General features: G+C 41.9%; 1 protein-coding gene across 2 annotated transcripts; it reads right to left on the bottom strand.

Annotated features, from left to right (window-relative positions):
• Positions 1–64: 64 nt before the first annotated feature.
• Positions 65–19,053, bottom strand: LOC106584661 (sorting and assembly machinery component 50 homolog A). 2 transcript variants are annotated; one of them, XM_014170160.2, is made up of 15 exons: positions 18,862–19,053; positions 16,703–16,813; positions 16,500–16,601; positions 13,644–13,731; positions 13,378–13,484; positions 12,791–12,921; positions 11,618–11,705; positions 11,301–11,429; positions 10,945–11,016; positions 10,728–10,814; positions 9,989–10,059; positions 5,389–5,456; positions 5,112–5,258; positions 4,603–4,744; positions 65–1,744 (listed from the first exon to the last, which is right to left on the bottom strand). In XM_014170160.2, the coding sequence occupies exons 1-15, from the start codon at positions 18,880–18,882 to the stop codon at positions 1,699–1,701; spliced, it is 1,410 nt and encodes a 469-aa protein (XP_014025635.1). In that variant the 5' UTR covers positions 18,883–19,053; the 3' UTR covers positions 65–1,698. The 2 variants fall into 2 exon arrangements, with proteins under 2 accessions (XP_014025635.1, XP_014025636.1); XM_014170161.2 differs by lacking the exon at positions 18,862–19,053 and adding an exon at positions 18,367–18,646.
• Between the last annotated feature and the right edge of the window lie 1,833 nt (positions 19,054–20,886).

Genomic DNA, 20,886 nt, shown 5'->3' with positions numbered 1-20,886 from the left:
AATCAACTGGAAGGCAAGTGAATGCTATAGAGACTCAGTGTAACTTGAATAAGTGTAACTTGAATAACTGTAGAGGATAACATTTATTAAATCAGCATAATAATACAGACCACATTGACATATTTGACTCATGATAAGGGCACTCATGGCTGATGTCTGCCTTTCTTAGGTTTCCACTAGAGGTCTTCACGGATCCACCTGTAACCGAATACCCGAGAGGGTTCAGATCCAGAATTCTAAATAATGTCACAGGTCTGTGTCGGATCTGATATGATTGTATGTGCAATTTTAAAATCGACCAAATAAACCCGCAAACCTGGTTTCAAAAAACAGATAAAGCATCACCTCACAGCACAACGCCTCTCCCCTATTTGACCTAGATAGTTTATGTGTATGTATTGATATATAGGCTGCGTGTGCCTTTTTAAAAATGTATGTAGGTCTGTCCTTGGTCTGTTTTTGTCTATTAATGTTCTGTATGATGTCATGTTTTGTGTTTTGTGTGGACTCCAGGAAGAGTAACTGCTGCTTTTGCAACAGCTAATGGGGATCCTAATAAAATACCAAATAGACTTGTCCGGAAGTACCCGTACAGATCTGCACGTGACTGCTGCAGTACAGAGAGGGAGATAAATCATATCATTTAAGCTGCTCCTCTTTTCACAGGAGTGGCATGTCTAGCTTGTTGTTGGCCAATCATAAGTCATCAAAGCAGCAATAGGCTAGACCAGTGTTTTCCAAACTCGGTCCCGGGGACCCTAAGCGGTGCAGTTTTATTATGTATTTTTTGCCCTGGCACTACACAGATGATTCAAATAATCAACTCATCATTAAACTTTGATTATTTGAATCAGCTGTATAGTGCTAGGGCAAAAAAACCTAAATGTGCACCGCTTAGGGTCCCCGGGACCGAGTTTGGAAAACACTGGGCTACAGTCATAGAGCCTCCATGTGTGGCAAAAGTTAGGAAATATCAATGGAATTTTTAATTTAAAATGACAGAAGTTAAAGGAGAGGGATAGGCTACAAAGACCAAGAGCCAACAGGTAGGCTGATACTTAATATTCCGAATGAAGTTGTTTGTAACTGTGTAGGATGAGAAAAACATAGCTAGGTAGGCTGCTATTACTCTACTATAGCGAGAGTCGGCTTGGTCGGTTGCCGTTTCTCGTCTCTCCCTCCCTCTTCCCTGCTCCCCGTGTCACTCGCTCACACATCCTGCTAGAGCTCTACCTCTCGCGCGATTTATCAGCTCCGGTAGCTTAAATGGACTTTTCTGTGAATTCCCTCACTCGGATCGGGTCTGGTTCCGACCAGGTCTACGAGGAATGTGTCTAGTTGTCCTCGTGTCCATTCGGAACGGGTCTCTATATTTAACAAATAAATGTATGCATATTGGGTCCGGATGGGAAAGCCACAGGTCCATTTCGGAACAGGTCCAACTTTTTGGACCCGTGAAGGCCTCTTGTTTTAACATCTTGAGCACTGGGGGCTCTCATCGTTCATTAGTACTGGAGGAAAATCCCCATTGATGCCTTGTCCATTTTACTTACAATAGTTTGGTTGCAGTAGACATTTCATTCCCAGCAACCTTCGCTGTGCTGAAAGTGACCCCTATAGATCACCTTCCATTTACTAAAACCAACGAAACAAACTCCTGTGTTCCACAATTCAATGCAGCATGACAACAGGACGACATCACAGAAATCGGATTCCAGCACCAAACTGGACCCCGTCGCATATCCTAAACAAACAAAGAACAAAGTGCCATTTCTTAACAGTAACCCAATACCCTTATCACAATATTGAGCCAAACATCTAGCTGTACTGGGCTAGCCTGGTTACACAACCACCACATTTGCCGAAACCATTATGGAAATGACACTGGAAAATAAATGAACCAAGCCAGTACGGTTTGGGTTGGCCCTTTACAGTGAATCAGACATAAGTGTTCTGCTCAACTCCAGTGCATTCGGAAAGTATTCAGACCCCTTTAAATATTTTCCCCCTCGTCTATCTACACACAATACCCCATAATGAAAAAGCAAACAGATTTTCAGAAACCTTTGCTAATTTATATTTAAAAAAAAGATATCACATTTACATCAGATCTCAGAAGACCTAAGATTAAGAATTGTTGACTTGCAGAAGCTGATGTTCATCAGTCCATGGTAACACAAATTGTCTATAAATGGATTAAGTTCAGCACTCTCCCTAGGAGTGGCCATCCTGCAAAGATTACTGCAAGAGCACAGTGCAGAATGCTCAATGAGGTTAAGAAGAATCCACGAGAGTCAGCTAAAGACTTACAGAAATCTCTGGAACATGCTAACATCTCTGTTGACGAGTCTACGACACGTAAAACACTAAACAAGAATGGTGTTCATGGGAGGACACCACGGAAGAAGCCACTGCTGTCCAAAAAAAAACATTGCTGCACGTCTGAAGTTTACTAAAGAGCACCTGGATGTTCCACAGCGCTACTGGCAAAATATTCTGTGGACAGATTAAACTAAAGTTGAATTGTTTGGAAGGAACACACAACACTATGTGTGGAGAAAAAAAATGGCACAGCACACCAACATCTAAACCTCATCCCAACTGTAAAGTATTGTGGAGGGAGCATCATGGTTTGGGGCTGTTTTGCTGCCTCATGGCCTGGACAACTTGCCATCATCGACGGAAAAATTACTTCCCCAGTTTATCAAGACATTTTGCAGGAGAATGTTAGGCTATCTGTTCGCGAATTGAAGCTCAACAGAAGTTGGGTGACGCAACAGGACAATGACCCAAAACACAGAAGTAAATCAACAACAGAATGGCTTCTTCAACAGAAGAAAAAATGTCTTCTGGAGTGGCCCAGTCAGTTTAAGCAGACTGTCTATTGTTGTGACCTAGATGAGCAGATCAAATGTTATGACCAATTTATGCAGAAATACAGGTATTTCCAAATGGTTCATACTTTTTCTTTCCACTAAGTATTCAGACTCTTTATTCAGTACTTTGTTGAAGCACCCTTGGCAGAGATTACAGCCTCGAGTCTTCTTGGGTATGACGCTACAACTTGGCACACCTGTATTTGTGGAGTTTCTCCCATTCTTCTCTGTAGATCCTCTCAAGTTCTGTCAGGTTGGGTGGGGTGCGTCGCTGCACAGCTATTTTCAGGTCTCTCCAGAGATGTTCGATCAGGTTCAAGTCCGGGCTCTGTTTGGGCCACTCAAGGACATTGAGACTTGTCCCGAAGCCACTCCTGCAATGTCTTGGCTGTGTGCTTAGCGTATATGTTCTGTTGAAAGGTGAACCTTACCCCAGTCTGAGGTCCTGAGCGCTCTGGAGCAGGTTTTCAAGGATCTCTCTGTACTTTGCTCTATTCATCTTTCCCTCGATCCTGACTAGTCTCCCAGTCCCTGAAAAACATCCCCACAGCATGATGCTGCCACCACCATGCTTCACCTTAGGGATGGTACCAGGTCTCCTCCAGACCTGATGCTTGGCATTCAGGCCAAAGAGTTCAATCTTGGTTTCATCAGACCAGAGAATCTTGTTTCTCATGATCTGAGAGTCACTTAGGTGCCTTTTTGTCAAACTCCTGTCATGCGCCTTTTACTGAGGGGCATCCGTCTGGCCACTCTACCATAAAGGTCTGATTGGTAGAGTGCTGCAGAGATGGTTGTCCTTCTGGAAGGTTCTCCCATCTCCACAGAGGAACTCTGTCAGAGTGACCATCGGGTTCTTGGTCACCTCCCTGACCAAGGCCACTGCGTTCTTGGGGACCTTCAATGCTGCAGAAATGTTTTGGTACCCTTCCCCAGATCTGTGCCTCGACACAATCCTTTCTCGGGGCTCTACGGACAATTCCTTCGACCTCATAGCTTGGTTTTTGCTCTGACATGCACTGTCAACTGTGGGACCTTTTATATAGACAGGTGTGTGCCTTTCCAAATCATGTCCAATCAATTTAAATTTACCACAGGTGGACTCCAATCAAGTTGTAGAAACATCAAGGATGATCAATGGAAACAGGATGCACCTGAACTCAATTTCATGTCTCGTAGCAAAAGGTCTGAATATTTATGTAAATAAGGCATCTGCTTTTTATACATTTGCAAACATTTCTAAAAACCTGTTTTCGCTTCGTATTGTGTGTAAATTGATGGAAAACATTTATTTATTTATTACATTTTTGAATAAGGCTGTAATGTAACAACGTGGAAAAAGTGAAGGGGTCTGAATACACTGTATATGAACTATATAGTATTGTTTCTAAGCTATGGACTATCATGTCATGGTTTGATAACAGGAAGGGCAGATAATACGCTATCTGATGGTCCCGTGTGGCTCAGTTGGTAGAGCATGGTGTTTGCAACGCCAGGGTTGTGGGTTCGATTCCCACGGGGGACCAGTACGAAAAGAAAAAAAAAAATGTATGCATTCACTACTGTAAGTCGCGCTGGATAAGAGCGTCTGCTAAATGACTAAAATGTAAAAAAATCTGTCTCCACTATCATGTCATGGTTTGATAACAGGAAGGGCAGATAATAGGCTACCTGTCTCCACTATCATGTCATGGTTTGAAAACAGGAAGGGCAGATAATAGGCTACCTGTCTCCACTCTGGACGCCCATGGGAATGCAGTAGTTGAGCTCCAGCCGGGCGATGTTTCCAAGTCGCAGCACGATGCCCGCTCCATAGGACCAGCGGATACACTCTGCCAGCTTACTCAGGTGTGCTCGAGGCCCGTCACCTGGAGCAACACACATACACACCACAGCCTGAGGGGTCATTCCACCTCAAAAAGCACAAGAAAGCGGATTTCCACACCCACCATGTCAGATTCTTCTGACATCGTTTTTGTTGTTAAAAACTAATAAGATTAGCATTCCCGGAAACATTTTGTTGAAATCCAATTGGCTCTCTACATATTACCAGGTCATTTCACATACATACATACATACATTACATACTTGTGATTGAGTCCTGCGGATTTCTCATACTGATGAATTTGAACATAGACTCAGCTTGTTAAGATGGTATTACAGCTATCATCTCAGAACATCTGACACTTCCACATCATAGATCGTGGGGTTCAATTACATCTTTAAAACACACACCATAGTTGAGGTTACACAGGTTCCCAGCATTGAGGAAGAAGTGGGTCCTGAAGAGGTCTCCGAATCCCCCTTTGCCTGGACGGAAGGGCAGTGGAGTATACAGGTGGACGGCTCCAGCCCAATACACCTCACCTCCCAGGTAGTCACCTGGTCATTCAGACAATAAAACCACACGTGATGTGAGAAAGTTACCCATCTTAAATAAATATATATATATATCTTTTTTTTACATTTAAAAATGGGACTTCATTCAAACGGACAGAGGATAACATCTCACCTTCACTCTGTGGGCCGATGCTGTACATACTGAATCCTCTGACGCTAGTAGGACCACCGAGATAGAACCTGAAGAGACATTTCGGTAGAAACCATAGAAACAAACCACAAAAACAGAATTCCAGCTACATCACAATCATGCTTCTAGGGAAAGAGGATCATTTTGTACATGTATTAAAACTGAGTTTGGCCAATTCCAGTCCCCTTATTTAAGGGGTCTGTGGTCCGACTTGCGATCCTTTTTTATATAGAAGGACTGAGAAGCTCAGTTCTGGTGACTTGAGGATGTTCAATATAAATAAATAAAATAAATCTATATATATATATATTCAAACACCATCTAAAACATAATTTCCACCTCCAGAAATGAGCCCCAAAAACATATTGGTAAAAATGTTTAAATTATTTGAACCGGATATCCTGTCCATGGTATATTGTCAGATGTTCTATTAGTAATATGCATTATCACCTCTAGCCAACTGATGCTGCATAGTGGCTATAACATGTACATAGGCTGAAGCATGAGGTTTGTCCATCTGCATTTACCCTACTGGACACAACATTCTGAATGTTGTTTTAATTTTTATTATAAATATACAGTGCCAGTCAAAAGTTTGGACACACCTACTCATTCCAGGGTCTTTATTTTTTACTATTTTCTACATGTAGAATAATAGTGAAGACATCAAAACTATTAAATAACACATATGGAATCATGTAGTAACCAAAAAAGTGTTAAACAAAATCAAAATATATTTTATATTTGAGATTCTTCAAAGTAGCCACCCTTTGCCTTTGACAGCTTTGCACACTTTTAGCATTCTCTCAACCAGCTTCATGAGGTAGTCACCTGGAATACATTTCAAGGTGAATGAGTAGGTGTGTCCAAACTTTTGACTAGTACTGTATAAATAATGACTTACTATTCACTATTATTTATTTATTTTCAATTGCAAAGTAAGTCCTTGTCCTTTTAAGACAATTTTCTCCTTTGAGATTTGTTGTCAGCATGCTTGAAACTCCAGTTGGAACTGAATCTGTTAAAACGACACCACCTGAAGGAGAAACAGTTGGAACTGAATCTGTTAACCTGTTATGGATAGGGGGCAATATTTTCACGGCCGGATAAAAAACGTACCCGATTTAATCTGGTTATTACTCCTGCCCAGAAACTAGAATATGCATATAATTAGTAGATTTGGATAGAACACCCTAACGTTTCTAAAACTGTTTGAATGGTGTCTGTGAGTATAACAGAACTCATATGGCAGGCCAAAACCTGAGAAGATTCTATATGGGAAGTGCCCGGTCTGACCATTTCTTGGCCTTCTGTAGCCTCTTTATCGAAAATACAGGATCTCTGCTGTAACGTGACATTTTCTAAGGCTTTCATTGGCTCTCAGAAGGCGCCAGAATGTTGAATGATAACTCTGCAGTCTCTGGGCGAAAAACAGTAGGGGTTTTGGAGAGTGGTACTACTGAGAACAATGGCACTGGCGCACGCGTGCATGTGACGACTCCATTTTCTTATTTCAGTGTTTGAACGGATACAACGTCTCCCGGTTGGAATATTATCGCTATTTTACGAGAAAAATCGCATAAATATTGATTTTAAACAGCGTTTGACATGCTTCGAAGTACGGTAATGGAATATTTTGAAATTTTTGGTCACGAAACGCACCGGCACGTCACCCTTCGGATAGTGATTTGAACTCACGAACAAAATGGCGGTATTTGGATATAAATATGGATTATTTGGAACCAAAACAAAATTGGGTGTTGAAGTAGAAGTCCTGGGAGTGCATTCTGATGAAGAACAGCAAAGGTAATCACATTTTTCTTATAGTAAATCTGAGTTTGGTGAGTGCCAAACTTGGTGGGTGTCAAATTAGCTAGCCGTGATGGACGGGCTATCTACTCAGAATATTGCAAAATGTGCTTTCACCAAAAAGCTATTTTAAAATCGGACACCGCGATTGCATAAAGGAGTTCTGGATCTATAATTCTTAAAATAATTGTTATGTTTTTTTGTCAACGTTTATCGTGAGTAATTTAGTAAATTCACCGGAAGTTTTCGGTGGGTATGCTAGTTCTGAACAAAACATGCTAATGTAAAAAGCTGTTTTCTGATATAAATATGAACTTGATTGAACAAAACATGCATGTATTGTATAACATAATGTCCTAGGAGTGTCATCTGATGAAGATCATCAAAGGTTAGTGCTGCATTTAGCTGTGGTTTTGGTTTTTGTGACATTATATGCTAGCTTGAAAAATGGGTGTGTGATTATTTCTGGCTGGGTACTCTCCTGACATAATCTAATGTTTTGCTTTCGTTGTAAAGCCTTTTTGAAATCGGACAATGTGGTTAGATAAAGGAGAGTCTTGTCTTTAAAATGGTGTAAAATAGTCATAAGTTTGAAAAATTGAAGTTTTTGCATTTTTTAGGTATTTGTAATTCACGCCACGCTATACCATTGGATATTGGTGAGGCGTTCCGCTAGCGGAACGTCTGTCCCTAACAGGTTAAACGACACCACCTGAAGGAGTAACAGTTGGAACTGAATCTGTTAAACGACACCACCTGAAGGAGAAACAGTTGGAACTGAATCTGTTAAACGACACCACCTGAAGGAGAAACAGTTGGAACTGAATCTGTTAAACGACACCACCTGAAGGAGAAACAGTTGGAACTGAATCTGTTAAACGACACCACCTGAAGGAGTAAAGAAATAAAATGGTAGCAAACTGTGACGCCGTTCTGGTTTAACAAAGGCCAAAACTGCTTTCAAAAAGGCTTTTCCCGCGATGGCATTAATAACTGTTGTGCATTGACATAATACATGTTTCCCTCCCTATCGCAGCCTGAATGCACCGAGAGGAAAACCTTTCATATAGAACACACAACAACAAGCCGACCAGGGAAACAGTGTTAGGATCTAACACAACAACAAGCCGACCAGGGACACAGTGTTAGGATCTAACACACAACAAGCCGACCAGGGAAACAGTGTTAGGATCTAACACAACAACAAGCCGACCAGGGAAACAGTGTTAGGATCTAACACACAACAAGCCGACCAGGGAAACAGTGTTAGGCTCTAACACACTCATGGGACGCTTAGTAAAGCTTAAACCAAGTTTATTCACCCACTGGGTCATATAGCTGCATAAGAAAAGGAACATATTCATACAAGCACTTGTATTTAACCCTTTCTCCTACGCTGAGCCCCTTCCTTACACATCTGAACAGCCAATACACCTCTGTTGCTAAGATTATGTTCTTCCTCACTTCATCTGACCTCCTCACTCCTCCTCATGGGATCCCTGATGTCCAACAAAAACATATTCTGACAGAACGTAAACGTTCTACATTCCCCTCTCTCCCTCAGTGACATGAATATGTATATTTCATGTCTAAAAGTCAGAACCCAGCAATAGGTCAACTATTCTACTCGGTGGTTGTCTGATCTTTGTTTTAATAACATTACATGGCAGAAATAGTAGCACTGGAAAGTCCTGAGCTCAGTGATAAAGTTGAGGCTTTGAATGACTTTACCAGCAGCTACAGTAGGCTAGACACCACCGTCTGAGTTGAGCGCCACGGCCCATTTATAGACCATTTCATTCCCTTCATCTGAACATCGGAGTGTCAGCAACAATCATACATGTCAGTTCAGTGCACACAGCCTAACAGAGAACATGAAATAATTGGGAATATATTTCATAGCCTAACACTGAAGCATGTATATTTTATGTCCTCTCCAAACCAGAGACTTTTATTTCGGATCTACACGGCTCTCTCCAGAATCCATACGACGGATCTACACGGCTCTCTCCAGAATCCATACGACGGATCTACACGGCTCTCTCCAGAATCCATACGACGGATCTACACGGATCTCTCCAGAATCCATACGACGGATCTACACGGATCTCTCCAGAATCCATACGACGGATCTACACGGATCTCTCCAGAATCCATACGACGGATCTACACGGATCTCTCCAGAATCCATACGACGGATCTACACGGATCTCTCCAGAATCCATACGACGGATCTACACGGATCTCTCCAGAATCCATACGACGGATCTACACGGATCTCTCCAGAATCCATACGACGGATCTACACGGATCTCTCCAGAATCCATACGACGGATCTACACGGATCTCTCCAGAATCCATACGACGGATCTACACGGATCTCACCAGAATCCATACGACGGATCCTCACGGATCTCTCCAGAATCCATACGACGGATCCTCACGGATCTCTCCAGAATCCATACGACGGATCTACACGGCTCTCTCCAGAATCCATACGACGGATCTACACGGCTCTCTCCAGAATCCATACGACGGATCTACACGGCTCTCTCCAGAATCCATATGACGGATCTACACGGCTCTCTCCAGAATCCATATGACGGATCTACACGGCTCTCTCCAGAATCCATATGACGGAAATCCATCGAACTTTAACCCCTGACTATACAGTATAAAGACAACATGGCAGGGCCACATTAAAAATCAGCCATGTTTGACACCCCTGCTTTTCAATGATGGTTTTCTGAAACAGAGAGAAGTATTGTCTTACCTGTCAGCAATGCAAGTTGGCTTATCTCCAATGGGCAGGAGGCATCCGCCCCAGAGAGATGCAGACAGGACCTGAAAGATAGAGGAACGAGGTCTCAACAAATGTGCTCTTTTATCCACACATTTATCCCAACCTGGTCAAAACCATTTGTCAACCCTCCATCAACAAGCTATTTACATAGACTCAGGCTCTCCCTCTCCTGCTGTCTCAAACTCTGAATGCCCGGCTATGAAAAGCCAACTGACATCATTTACTCCTGAGGTGCTGACCTGTTGCCCCCTTATACAACCACTATTATTTGACCCTGCTGGTCATTTATGAACGTAAAAACATCTTAAAGAACAATCTGGCCTTAATGGCCATGTACTCTTATAATCTCTACCTGGCACAGCCAGAAGAGGACCGGTCCCCCCTCAGAGCCTGGTTCCTCTCTAGGTTTCTTCCTAGGTTCCTGTTTTTCTAGGGAGTTTTTCCTAGCCACCGTGCTTCTACATCAGCATGGCTTTCTGTTTGGGGTTTTAGGCTGGGTTTCTATATAAACACTGTGACATCTGCTGATGTAAATAAGGTTTTATAAATAAATTATATTGATTGATTGATTGTTATAACTTGTTTACTATAAAGATGGTCCAGAACCAGTTCAATACTCAGACTGAGATCCAACTTGTGATTCATGTGTGTAACTAAAGTTTTTCGCACAAATTTCATCTCGATAAATAGGACGATTTTAGTTTCTCACCGAGTCCCAGAAGAGACGTTTGTTAAATTGGAGCTCAAAGTCCTCTTTCAGAAAACTGGCATCTCCTCCAGTGTAGCCAGCCAACTCCTACAAAATCACAACAACACATCAGCTGAATGAGTTGTTGGTTCAAAAATGGTCTGGGGAAAATGGTTTTATTAAGGTATTACCATTGAATACAACACTGGGCCAGGTAATGTTCACCTAACCTACACACCTGGTTGATTTTCAGCAAGGCTCCCCTCCTGGGAAGGATTGTGGAGTTTCTGGTGTCGATGACCATGGCATGCTATGAGGGCCAAGGAGAAAAGAGCAACATGTTGAGGAAAAAGTCAAGTGTCTAAGTGGGGCCGAATCCTAACTCGAGATACACGTGGGTAAAAATGTTTTTGCACAAATTTCCCATTGACGTCATCAATGGAAGATTTACACAAAAGCCTAAATGAAGTGTACAGATCTCAGAACAGGAGTTTGGGCCTAAATGTTTTACCACAATGTTTTAATCCCTGGGGTGGAAAAAAGAAAAGGGGTAGTCGTGTGAGGGATTGTGAAGCAAAACTCAAGTCTCGGTACCGAGAGTGATGACTTGAGGGAGTGGCCGCTCTCCTCCCGGACTGCGAATGAGGCAGTACGCGCCAGACATCCCAGCTCTCGCCACACACCCTCCCACTTCAGGGTGTGGTTCGTCTTCCAAAGAGGGAACTGTTTGCAAAACAGAGAGGGAGAAAGAAGAGAGAGGATCAACCACTTACAAAAGCATTACAGTAGGATGAAATTTAATTTGAAAAAGAAATAGCTGAGAAGTTCCAATTCTACTCATCTTAGCATAACAACAGTAAATGAGAACTCTACAGTAATGATAGATGGATGAATGGAAAAATGTTCTTTACACTGAATTCTGTGGAGACGCCGCGATCAGTCTCTCTCAGCGAGCTCCATGGAAACTGGCCTGTGACTTTGTAAAAGTTAACGGCGAAACTGCAACAGCAAGAGCAAGTCAATTAGAAGAAGAACAAAAAGAGCCCAGGGATCTATAGAATGAACCACTTAAAGGTGCTCCACCCCCAGGGATCTATAGAATGAACCACTTAAAGGTGCTCCACCCCCAGGGATCTATAGAATGAACAACTTAAAGGTGCTCCACCCCCAGGGATCTATAGAATGAACAACTTAAAGGTGCTCCACCCCCAGGGATCTATAGAATGAACAACTTAAAGGTGCTCCACCCCCAGGGATCTATAGAATGAACAACTTAAAGGTGCTCCACCCCCAGGGATCTATAGAATGAACAACTTAAAGGTGCTCCACCCCCAGGGATCTATAGAATGAACCACTTAAAGGTGCTCCACCCCCAGGGATCTATAGAATGAACAACTTAAAGGTGCTCCACCCCCAGGGATCTATAGAATGAACAACTTAAAAGGTGCTCCACCCCCAGGGATCTATAGAATGAACAACTTAAAAGGTGCTACACATAGCATTTCTCTGAATGTTTTCCTCTATGTGGAAGCTAACTGAATTGCAACAGCACTTGGCTCCATTCAAAACAAATCTCCCCCGTATCCACGGCAACAATGGCGGAGACTCGTGCTTGAGCCTCTTACTTTCGGGTTTTGGTTCACCAGCTTTATTGATAATATATTTCACAGCGATTTAGATGGTACAATGATTCTCTCCACTATTCTGTGGTTGTTTTCTCAAATAAACGGAAATTGAGCGAACAGCGTAGAATTTTTACAACCAGGAAAGGGCACAGTGATTTCTACATTAGCCACTTGACACGATTTCCACTAGATAACACAGCCAAAAACAGCTTTCCTTCAAATGCCGCACCGGCGGGAGAAATCAATAGTCGAATATCACAGCCAATCACAACACTGGCGGGTTAAGTAATACTGTGAAACACCATCATTGCACTATTACTGCAGATATATTATGAACATTTTCAGAAATTACTCATCAAAAAAAGTATAAAATAAAAATCCAGTGTAGCACCTTTAAACGTAAATCCGTGTATTTACAGCATTGCTTATAATATAAGTAGCAGGTTTTTGTTCTCATACTTGCGCTCAAAGTGACCAGGTTGAGGCTTGAAGAATGACAGCCCATAGGAAGTCTCTTTGGTGCCATAGGAGAACTGGAATGTAAGCTTTTCCGCACGACCGAAAACATTGGGCAGCTTCAGACCAAGAACCTACAGTAAGAGAGAGGGAAAACTAGTCAGAAACCTGACCACAGCGGAGGATGGTACCTCCTAGAGCGTGTGTAATCACCACCATATCTCTTTATAAATTAATCTGTCCTTAATTTCTAATTTTCTCTCTCCTCGCTTCCTTCTCAAAACACATTGGAGAATTAGGTCCAAGGCAGTGTTTCCCAAACTCCGTCCTCTTGACCCCAATGGGTGCAGGTTGTTTTTGTTCTTCCCACAAGCACTACACAGCTGATTAAAATAATTAAAGCTTGACGATGAGTTGATTATTTGAATCGGCTGTGTAGTGCTAGGTTAAAAACGTGCACCCCTTGGGGACCCGAGGACCGAGTTTGGGAAAGACTGGTCCAAATGGAGGAACATTGGGTCCTTCTCCTCCAATACAATTTAGAAGGAGATAAGGAGATAGGAATCATGACAAGATGACTTCGTTCTCACCATGCTGCCTTCGTTATTTCCAACCATGGTGTTATAGCTACCAGTCATACGTCTCAGCTCAGTCACTTCAAACGTCACATCTAGTCCGTTAGGCAGAGCATCCACCCCTGAAAGGAAGTGGGTTTTTAGAATTACATTTCTGTCTTTTTTTGTTGTTGTTTGAACCACTTTCCCCATTCATTTTATTATTTTCCCAATGTAATATGCAAAACTTTGGTACTGATACTGTTCGGATTAAGAACGGATCATCCTTCTAACCACAGTACCTTGTGAGGTATCAATAACAACCTCCACCTGTCTGAAGATACCAAGACGGAGGAGCTTCTGTCTGGCTTCGTGTGCTCTCTTCATGACCTAAAAAAATAAATAAAATGTAAACAAAGTAAGTTCTACTTTTGCTACAGTCTCCACAGCGTCTCCATACACAGCGTTTCCCCACTAGCTCCGGCTGTTGGCTATACAGCCGATTACAGACTAATTTTCAGACAGGTACTTTTTCCTCACTGAAATAAACTAGGCTACTTTTCAATTGGCTAGTCAGGAAAAAAAAAGGTCTGAAGAACCCCCTCCCGCTAGAATGAGCGATATGCATCTTCTAGCGATCTATTGATAGGACATGCGCCTGTCAATCACAAAGCGAGCAAAGACAGAGAAACACTGCTGGTTGATAGTCTGCTGTCTGTCCTGACTCTCGGTACCTGGGTGTGTGTGCTGGTCTGTCCTGACTCTCGGTACCTGGGTGTGTGTGCTGGTCTGTCCTGACTCTCGGTACCTGGGTGTGTGTGCTGGTCTGTCCTGACTCTCGGTACCTGGGTGTGTGTGCTGGTCTGTCCTGACTCTCGGTACCTGGGTGTGTGTGCTGGTCTGTCCTGACTCTCGGTACCTGGGTGTGTGTGCTGGTCTGTCCTGACTCTCGGTACCTGGGTGTGTGTGCTGGTCTGTCCTGACTCTCGGTACCTGGGTGTGTGTGCTGGTCTGTCCTGACTCTCGGTACCTGGGTGTGTGTGCTGGTCTGTCCTGACTCTCGGTACCTGGGTGTGTGTGCTGGTCTGTCCTGACTCTCGGTACCTGGGTGTGTGTGCTGGTCTGTCCTGACTCTCGGTACCTGGGTGTGTGTGCTGGTCTGTCCTGACTCTCGGTACCTGGGTGTGTGTGCTGGTCTGTCCTGACTCTCGGTACCTGGGTGTGTGTGCTGGTCTGTCCTGACTCTCGGTACCTGGGTGTGTGTGCTGGTCTGTCCTGACTCTCGGTACCTGGGTGTGTGTGCTGGTCTGTCCTGACTCTCGGTACCTGGGTGTGTGTGCTGGTCTGTCCTGACTCTCGGTACCTGGGTGTGTGTGCTGGTCTGTCCTGACTCTCGGTACCTGGGTGTGTGTGCTGGTCTGTCCTGACTCTCGGTACCTGGGTGTGTGTGCTGAGGTTGCACTTAAATTTCTTTACACGTATGGAGCGAGCATATGGAAAGCTGTTTTAACATATATTCATAATTTTTTTATATCCATAATAAAACTATTCTATATCAATAATTACATTTTTTATTTAAAAAAAAATAATAATAATAATAATAATAATTTTGAATAAAAAATTGTTTGATATCAACAATTAAAATTATTGATATGGAAAAATACAATTATTGATATAAAAAAAAATCATATGAATATGTTAACAGCTTTCCATAGAGAGCATGAATTTGCATGTCCCATATAATGTGGGAACGACGAGTCGACATCCACTTAGTCTGTTGTTTTCTGGCACATTCCTTCATTTTCTTTCTGGTCAGACATTACAGGGATGCAATTTGTTTGTCTCTGTGTCCAGACAGAAGAAAGTTAGAGGATGCTTTGCCGAGCCAAGGTTAACTAGCGTTAGCAGATACCCATAGACTTCCAGTCATTGCGCTAACCCTAGTTAGCTACTTCATTCAAACTGCACGCAAAGATATAAAAATGCTATCCACGAGTTAATCTACAATGCATTTAAGAACTACACCATGTCCTGGCCAGTGAGGAAAAACGTTAACGTTGGGCCCTGGCACGTTTCATAAGCAGCCACGGAGTGGTGGCACATAGGCTATTTACTGTGCTTTGATTGGCGAACAGCAAGATTGACTAGTTTATAAAAGGTGTCGAACTGACTGAATAAAGTCGATCTCATATATTCTTGCCAGTTATACGTCCATGGAATCGCATCGGGACAACTAAAGACCTCGTCTTGTATTTTGATATGAAGTTCATCAGGACTTGCCAGACACCGACATGAAACTGAGTGACTCGTCAGTAGCCTACCGAATCGCATCGGTAAGAGAGCTGTTAATTTGGCTTATTTGCATACTGGTAGACTTTTTGGCAATTATCAACAGATAAACTATGAAAACATTAGATGAAGATGGTGAATCCTCCTCACTGCAAGAACAATAGGTAGGCTAAGTGGAGAAAGAACAATAGGTAGGCTAAGTGGAGAAAGAACAATAGCTAGGCTAAGTGGAGAAAGAACAATAGCTAGGCTAAGTGGAGAAAGAACAATAGCTAGGCTAAGTGGAGAAAGAACAATAGCTAGGCTAAGTGGAGAAAGAACAATAGCTAGGCTAAGTGGAGAAAGAACAATAGCTAGGCTAAGTGGAGAAAGAACAATAGCTAGGCTAAGTGGAGAAAGAACAATAGCTAGGCTAAGTGGAGAAAGCCTCACTCTGGTCCAAAATATGATTAAAGAAAACAGATTGCATAGTTTTAAAAGCTAATGACTTATATGGTATTTCAAAGACATTGATATAGGTCTATTGATTTAATCAAAGTGTTGACAATGGACTAGTCAACTGCTGCTTTCTGTATAGCAAAGCCCATGTTTAACACCTGCTTCATTCTTCAATCATACCTGTATTGCAGAAAGCTGAGAAAATGCCTCGTAAAAGGAAGCTTGAAACCCATGGAAGTCAGCAGACTTACAGGATTCCAGTGCACTGAAAATTACAATTTTTCCTACGTTTTATATAATATTGTACAACAACTGATGAAATGAACACTGTAAAAGTGTTTGACTGGCTACTCCATGTGATTGTGTTAAACACTGCATACCGTCTCCACACATTAAATCTGTGGTCTGTATCCTACTGTAGATTCACTCACGTCAATCAAGTTCTTTGCTCTGAAGACACCAGCAATCTCATACGTTAAGCAATCCTCCTTGGTTCTTCCCAGACCATCAATGTGAACATGCTGGACTATGACCTATAGGACAAATATACCAAGGAGTTATAATCAGCATTGACAGGCAACAATAAAAAGGTGACTTTGACATTCAACCACACAAGAAACAACTTGAGCCGTACATCTTTGTTTTCAAGAACCTCTTGTTTTGATTCCTGTTCCATATCTGGTGTCTCGATGTCATCCGCATGAACCCCCAACTCAGGTCCCTGCATTGGCAGAGGGTCAAGACTCTGCAACACAACAGACATTGTGATGAATCAATGACTGACCAGGATACTTCTTGTATTGTAAAGCTAGTTATCTGTACAAAACCCGATAGCTAAAATGGCAGTTAGGTGGCTTTAGTGGTTTTATTATTATGATAAAGGTAGTTGGTAAATACCATATTGAGATTAACTAGTACAAGTCATTCTTCAAAATGTCATTAGTTGAAGTTAGTGGAAATGTCAGAATGTGGTTGTAAGCACCTAAGCAAGCTCACGACGGCACTGGAGAATTGCGCTGAAATGTATAGAGGCCGTTTTGCAGGCTCCCGTCCAATTCTATTTATTTTTATTTTCTTTTTTTCCTTCTAGACATCAGAAAAGCGATCACTAACCTCGATTTGGATGAAGATTTCTACATCAATGAGTCGAAGGCACAAGACATACTGCTTACCCAGGACCAGGCCCTAATCTCTGACGCTGGGAAGAAACTGCCATATAGAGGCCGACATGCGTGTACACTGATCAGATTTTTTGATTTGATGATGCACCCCCATGCATTAGTTCTCTAGACAGCATTCTGCCTTCTCCCGACCGTTCTCAGCCATTAGCGTCGCCCACAACTGCCTCATGTGAACTACAATCCCGACACCATGTTTTAGCATTTAGGTTAATAATCATTGCTTGCAATATGGCTTTTGAAACATATGGCCCTTATCTTTCATCAGCGAGAAAGACGCATTCAAATAAAACGCATATACAACTACGGGGGCCTCCATACAACGAAACTACACTTCTGCTACACTTCCCGAGTTAAAATGATACATAGGTGTTGGGAGCACGCTAGATAGTTGCCTGGAAACCAGACGTTGAATTGCATTGAATTCCAGTGGTGTAAAGTACTTAAGTAAAAATACTATAAAGTACTACTTAAGTAGTTTTGTGGGGTATCTGTACTTTACTATTCATATTTTTGCCAACTTTTACTTCACTACATTCCTAAAGCAAATAATGTACTTTTTACTCCATACATTTTCCCTGACACCCAAAAGTACTCGTTACATTTTGACAGGAAAATTGTCCAATTCAAACACTTATCAAGAGAACATCCCTGGTCATCCCTACTGCCTCTGATCTGGAGGACTCACTAAACACAAATGCTTTGTTTATACATTTTGTCTGTGTGTTGGAGTGTGTCCCTGGCAATGCATCAAATGTTTTTATTTTTGATGGTGCCATCTGGTTTGCTTAAAGGTTAATATAAGGAATTTGAAATGGTTTATACTTTTACTTTTGATACTTAAGTACATTTGAGCAATTCCATTTACTTTTGATACTTAACTATATTTAAAACCAAATACTTTTACTCAAGTAGTATTTTACTGGGTGACTTTCACTTTTACTTGAGTCATTTTCTATTAAGGTACCTTTACTTTTACTCAAGTAGAACAATTGAGTACTTTTTCCACCACTGTTGAATTCTACATCAGACAGAAATTAGTGTTTGAAACAGTAAAGTTTACTCTCACGTCCTCTACAAGGCAGAATGTTGAATAAAATCCCATTTTAATGCGCTTTACCGGTTGTCCGTGCGGTTGGTCCTTTTTGACGGTAGGAATGTGAGACAATATATCCACAGGAAAGTATAATTACATCAACTTTTCAAAGCGCTGGTATTGTGTTCAGAAGCGTGCACACAAGATAAATAATACATACTAAAGACGCACGCATATGTGCCGAGCTCATGCACGTGTTTACATGGTTCTGCGCTTCAGGTGATTGACATCTGATATTATCAAAACTCCCTCCTACTGAAGACGCCTTCGTCCAATGACTCGTGTCATGATCACTATTTAAGATCCGTGAACGCTGTTGTTGCAACTGTGATCATGTTCATTTCCTTTACTGACATCGACAGTTCATGTATCTGAAGTTCAGCTAGTTTCCATAGTTGGCAAGCTGTCCAACTGGGCCCCTTTCGCTGGACGTGACAGCTAGCTATACTAAGCTAGCTATTGGCTACTGCACTCAGAGGTCATGCTGTCACCCTTTGCATTTTGAGCAGTTATCCTTACCCTCGCGTGGACGGTGCCCATGATTAAGGTCTTGAATGTACAGTCCTTCAAATGTTGGTGTTTATTTTACGAAATTAAAGGACATTTAATTCACGCTCGGCTCAATAGAGATGTAGCTTCGTGGACGGGGGAAGCCATGACACCATCAAAACCACACCCCCTACCTCATCCTGGGTGTATTCAAGATGTCAACGTTTCACAACGTATTGCATTTATTTGATTTTATTTCACCTTTATTTAGCTAGGCAAGTCAGTAAAGAACAAATTCTTATTTACAATGACGGCCTACCCAGGCCAAACCCCAGATGACGCTGGGATAATTGTGCACCACCCTGTTGGACTCCCAATCACAGCTGGATGTGATACAGCCTGGATGCGAACCAGGGACTGTAGTGACACCTCTAGCACTGAGATGCAGTGCATTAGACCGCTGCACCACTTGGGAACTAGCATTTTTGACAACCGCTGGTTACTGTAAATACAAAACAATAGTGTACAAGTGAGATTCATATTTTCAAAACTGAAGCGTTGCTTAATTATCATATATAATAACATGTGCTTGGATTTTTGTAGGACTTTTCGAACAAGTGAATGATGGATGGTGGACAAGCCGAGACAAGTTGCATTCAAGAATGTGACCATACTGGGTCCAGACAACATAAATCTGCCTGTAGCACTAACCCAATTTCACCATTACGTGATGTATTGTTGTCTCTACCTTCTTGTCCTTTCTGTGGTTGTCTGTGCCCAATAATGTTTGTAACATGTTTTGTGTTGCTACCATGTTGTTGTTATGTTGTGTTGCTACCATGTTGTTGTATGTTGTGTTGCTACCATGCTGTGTTGTCATGTGTTGCTGCCTTGCTATGTTGTTGTCTTAGGTCACTCTTTATGTAGTGTTGTGTTGTCTCTCTTGTCGTGATGTGTGTTTTCTCCTATATTTGTATTTTATTTTTAATCCCAGGACCCGTCCCCGCAGGAGGCCTTTTGGTAGGCCGTCATTGTAAATAAGAATTTGTTCTTAACTGACTTGCCTAGTTATAAAAAGGTTAAATAAATGACTTTCATTAATGACTAGTTCATGTAGCCATCATAGACATATCAATCAAAATACCACACACTATTTTGACATAAATGTTGCTGAGCTTCTCTGTAAAAGAATGAGGAAAAATACAGAAAAATTGTCATATCACAGATTATCTCACAATAATACACATTTAACCCAGTGAATAAGTAACGGGTTTATGTTTGACTGAAAAGAGATCGATTTTACTTCTCTCTCGAAGGTTTCCTGCGATACCTTGCCCTTGGCCACACCTTCAGGATACTCATTAAACTTCATTATCCCCTGAGTGGTTAATGCTGTGGAACAAAATCATGCATAGTATGTTGAGTGAGTGTTTTCTTCAGGAGTGATGAAATGTTGGGAACATTGGGGTGATTTATCTCAAAAACTCAGAAGTAAAATTTGGCGTTATTGCGTCAGATATGTTACGTGCGTCTGTCAACGAGAGATTATGTATAGATTTATATAGGGCCGAATCATCGGTATTCCCCCCAACTTTTGGATGAATCTCATTGTCCCCCACTTGTTTTTGAATCACTTATCTGATACAGTAAGTCGTTTTCCCACTGTCTTTTCCCATCCAAATGGTTTCTGGGCCATTACCATGAAAATGATCAAAGGAACCCTTTCCGTGATTCCCCCTCCATGTATTGAACAAAAGTGATGTGCTCTTATTTGGTAGGGTCAAAGATTCCAAAAACAGAATTCAAGTTTGTGTCATTGAACAGGCTTGGGCAATCCAGTGACTGGATTTTGGACATTCTTAACTGTTCAAGATGTGTGATATAACTCTCTTGGTCTCTGTAGTAGAAACAGCACAGAGGATGGGAAAAGATATATACACTACCAGTCATAAGTTTTAGAACACCTACTCATTCAAGGGTTTTTCTTCATTTTTTACTATTTTCTACATTGTAGAATAATAGTGAAGATGTCAAAACTATGAAATAACACATTTG

Source organism: Salmo salar, chromosome ssa23 (assembly GCF_905237065.1).
Source record: "Salmo salar chromosome ssa23, Ssal_v3.1, whole genome shotgun sequence".
Lineage (NCBI taxonomy): Eukaryota > Metazoa > Chordata > Actinopteri > Salmoniformes > Salmonidae > Salmo > Salmo salar.
This window is presented reverse-complemented; position numbering and strand designations above follow the sequence as displayed.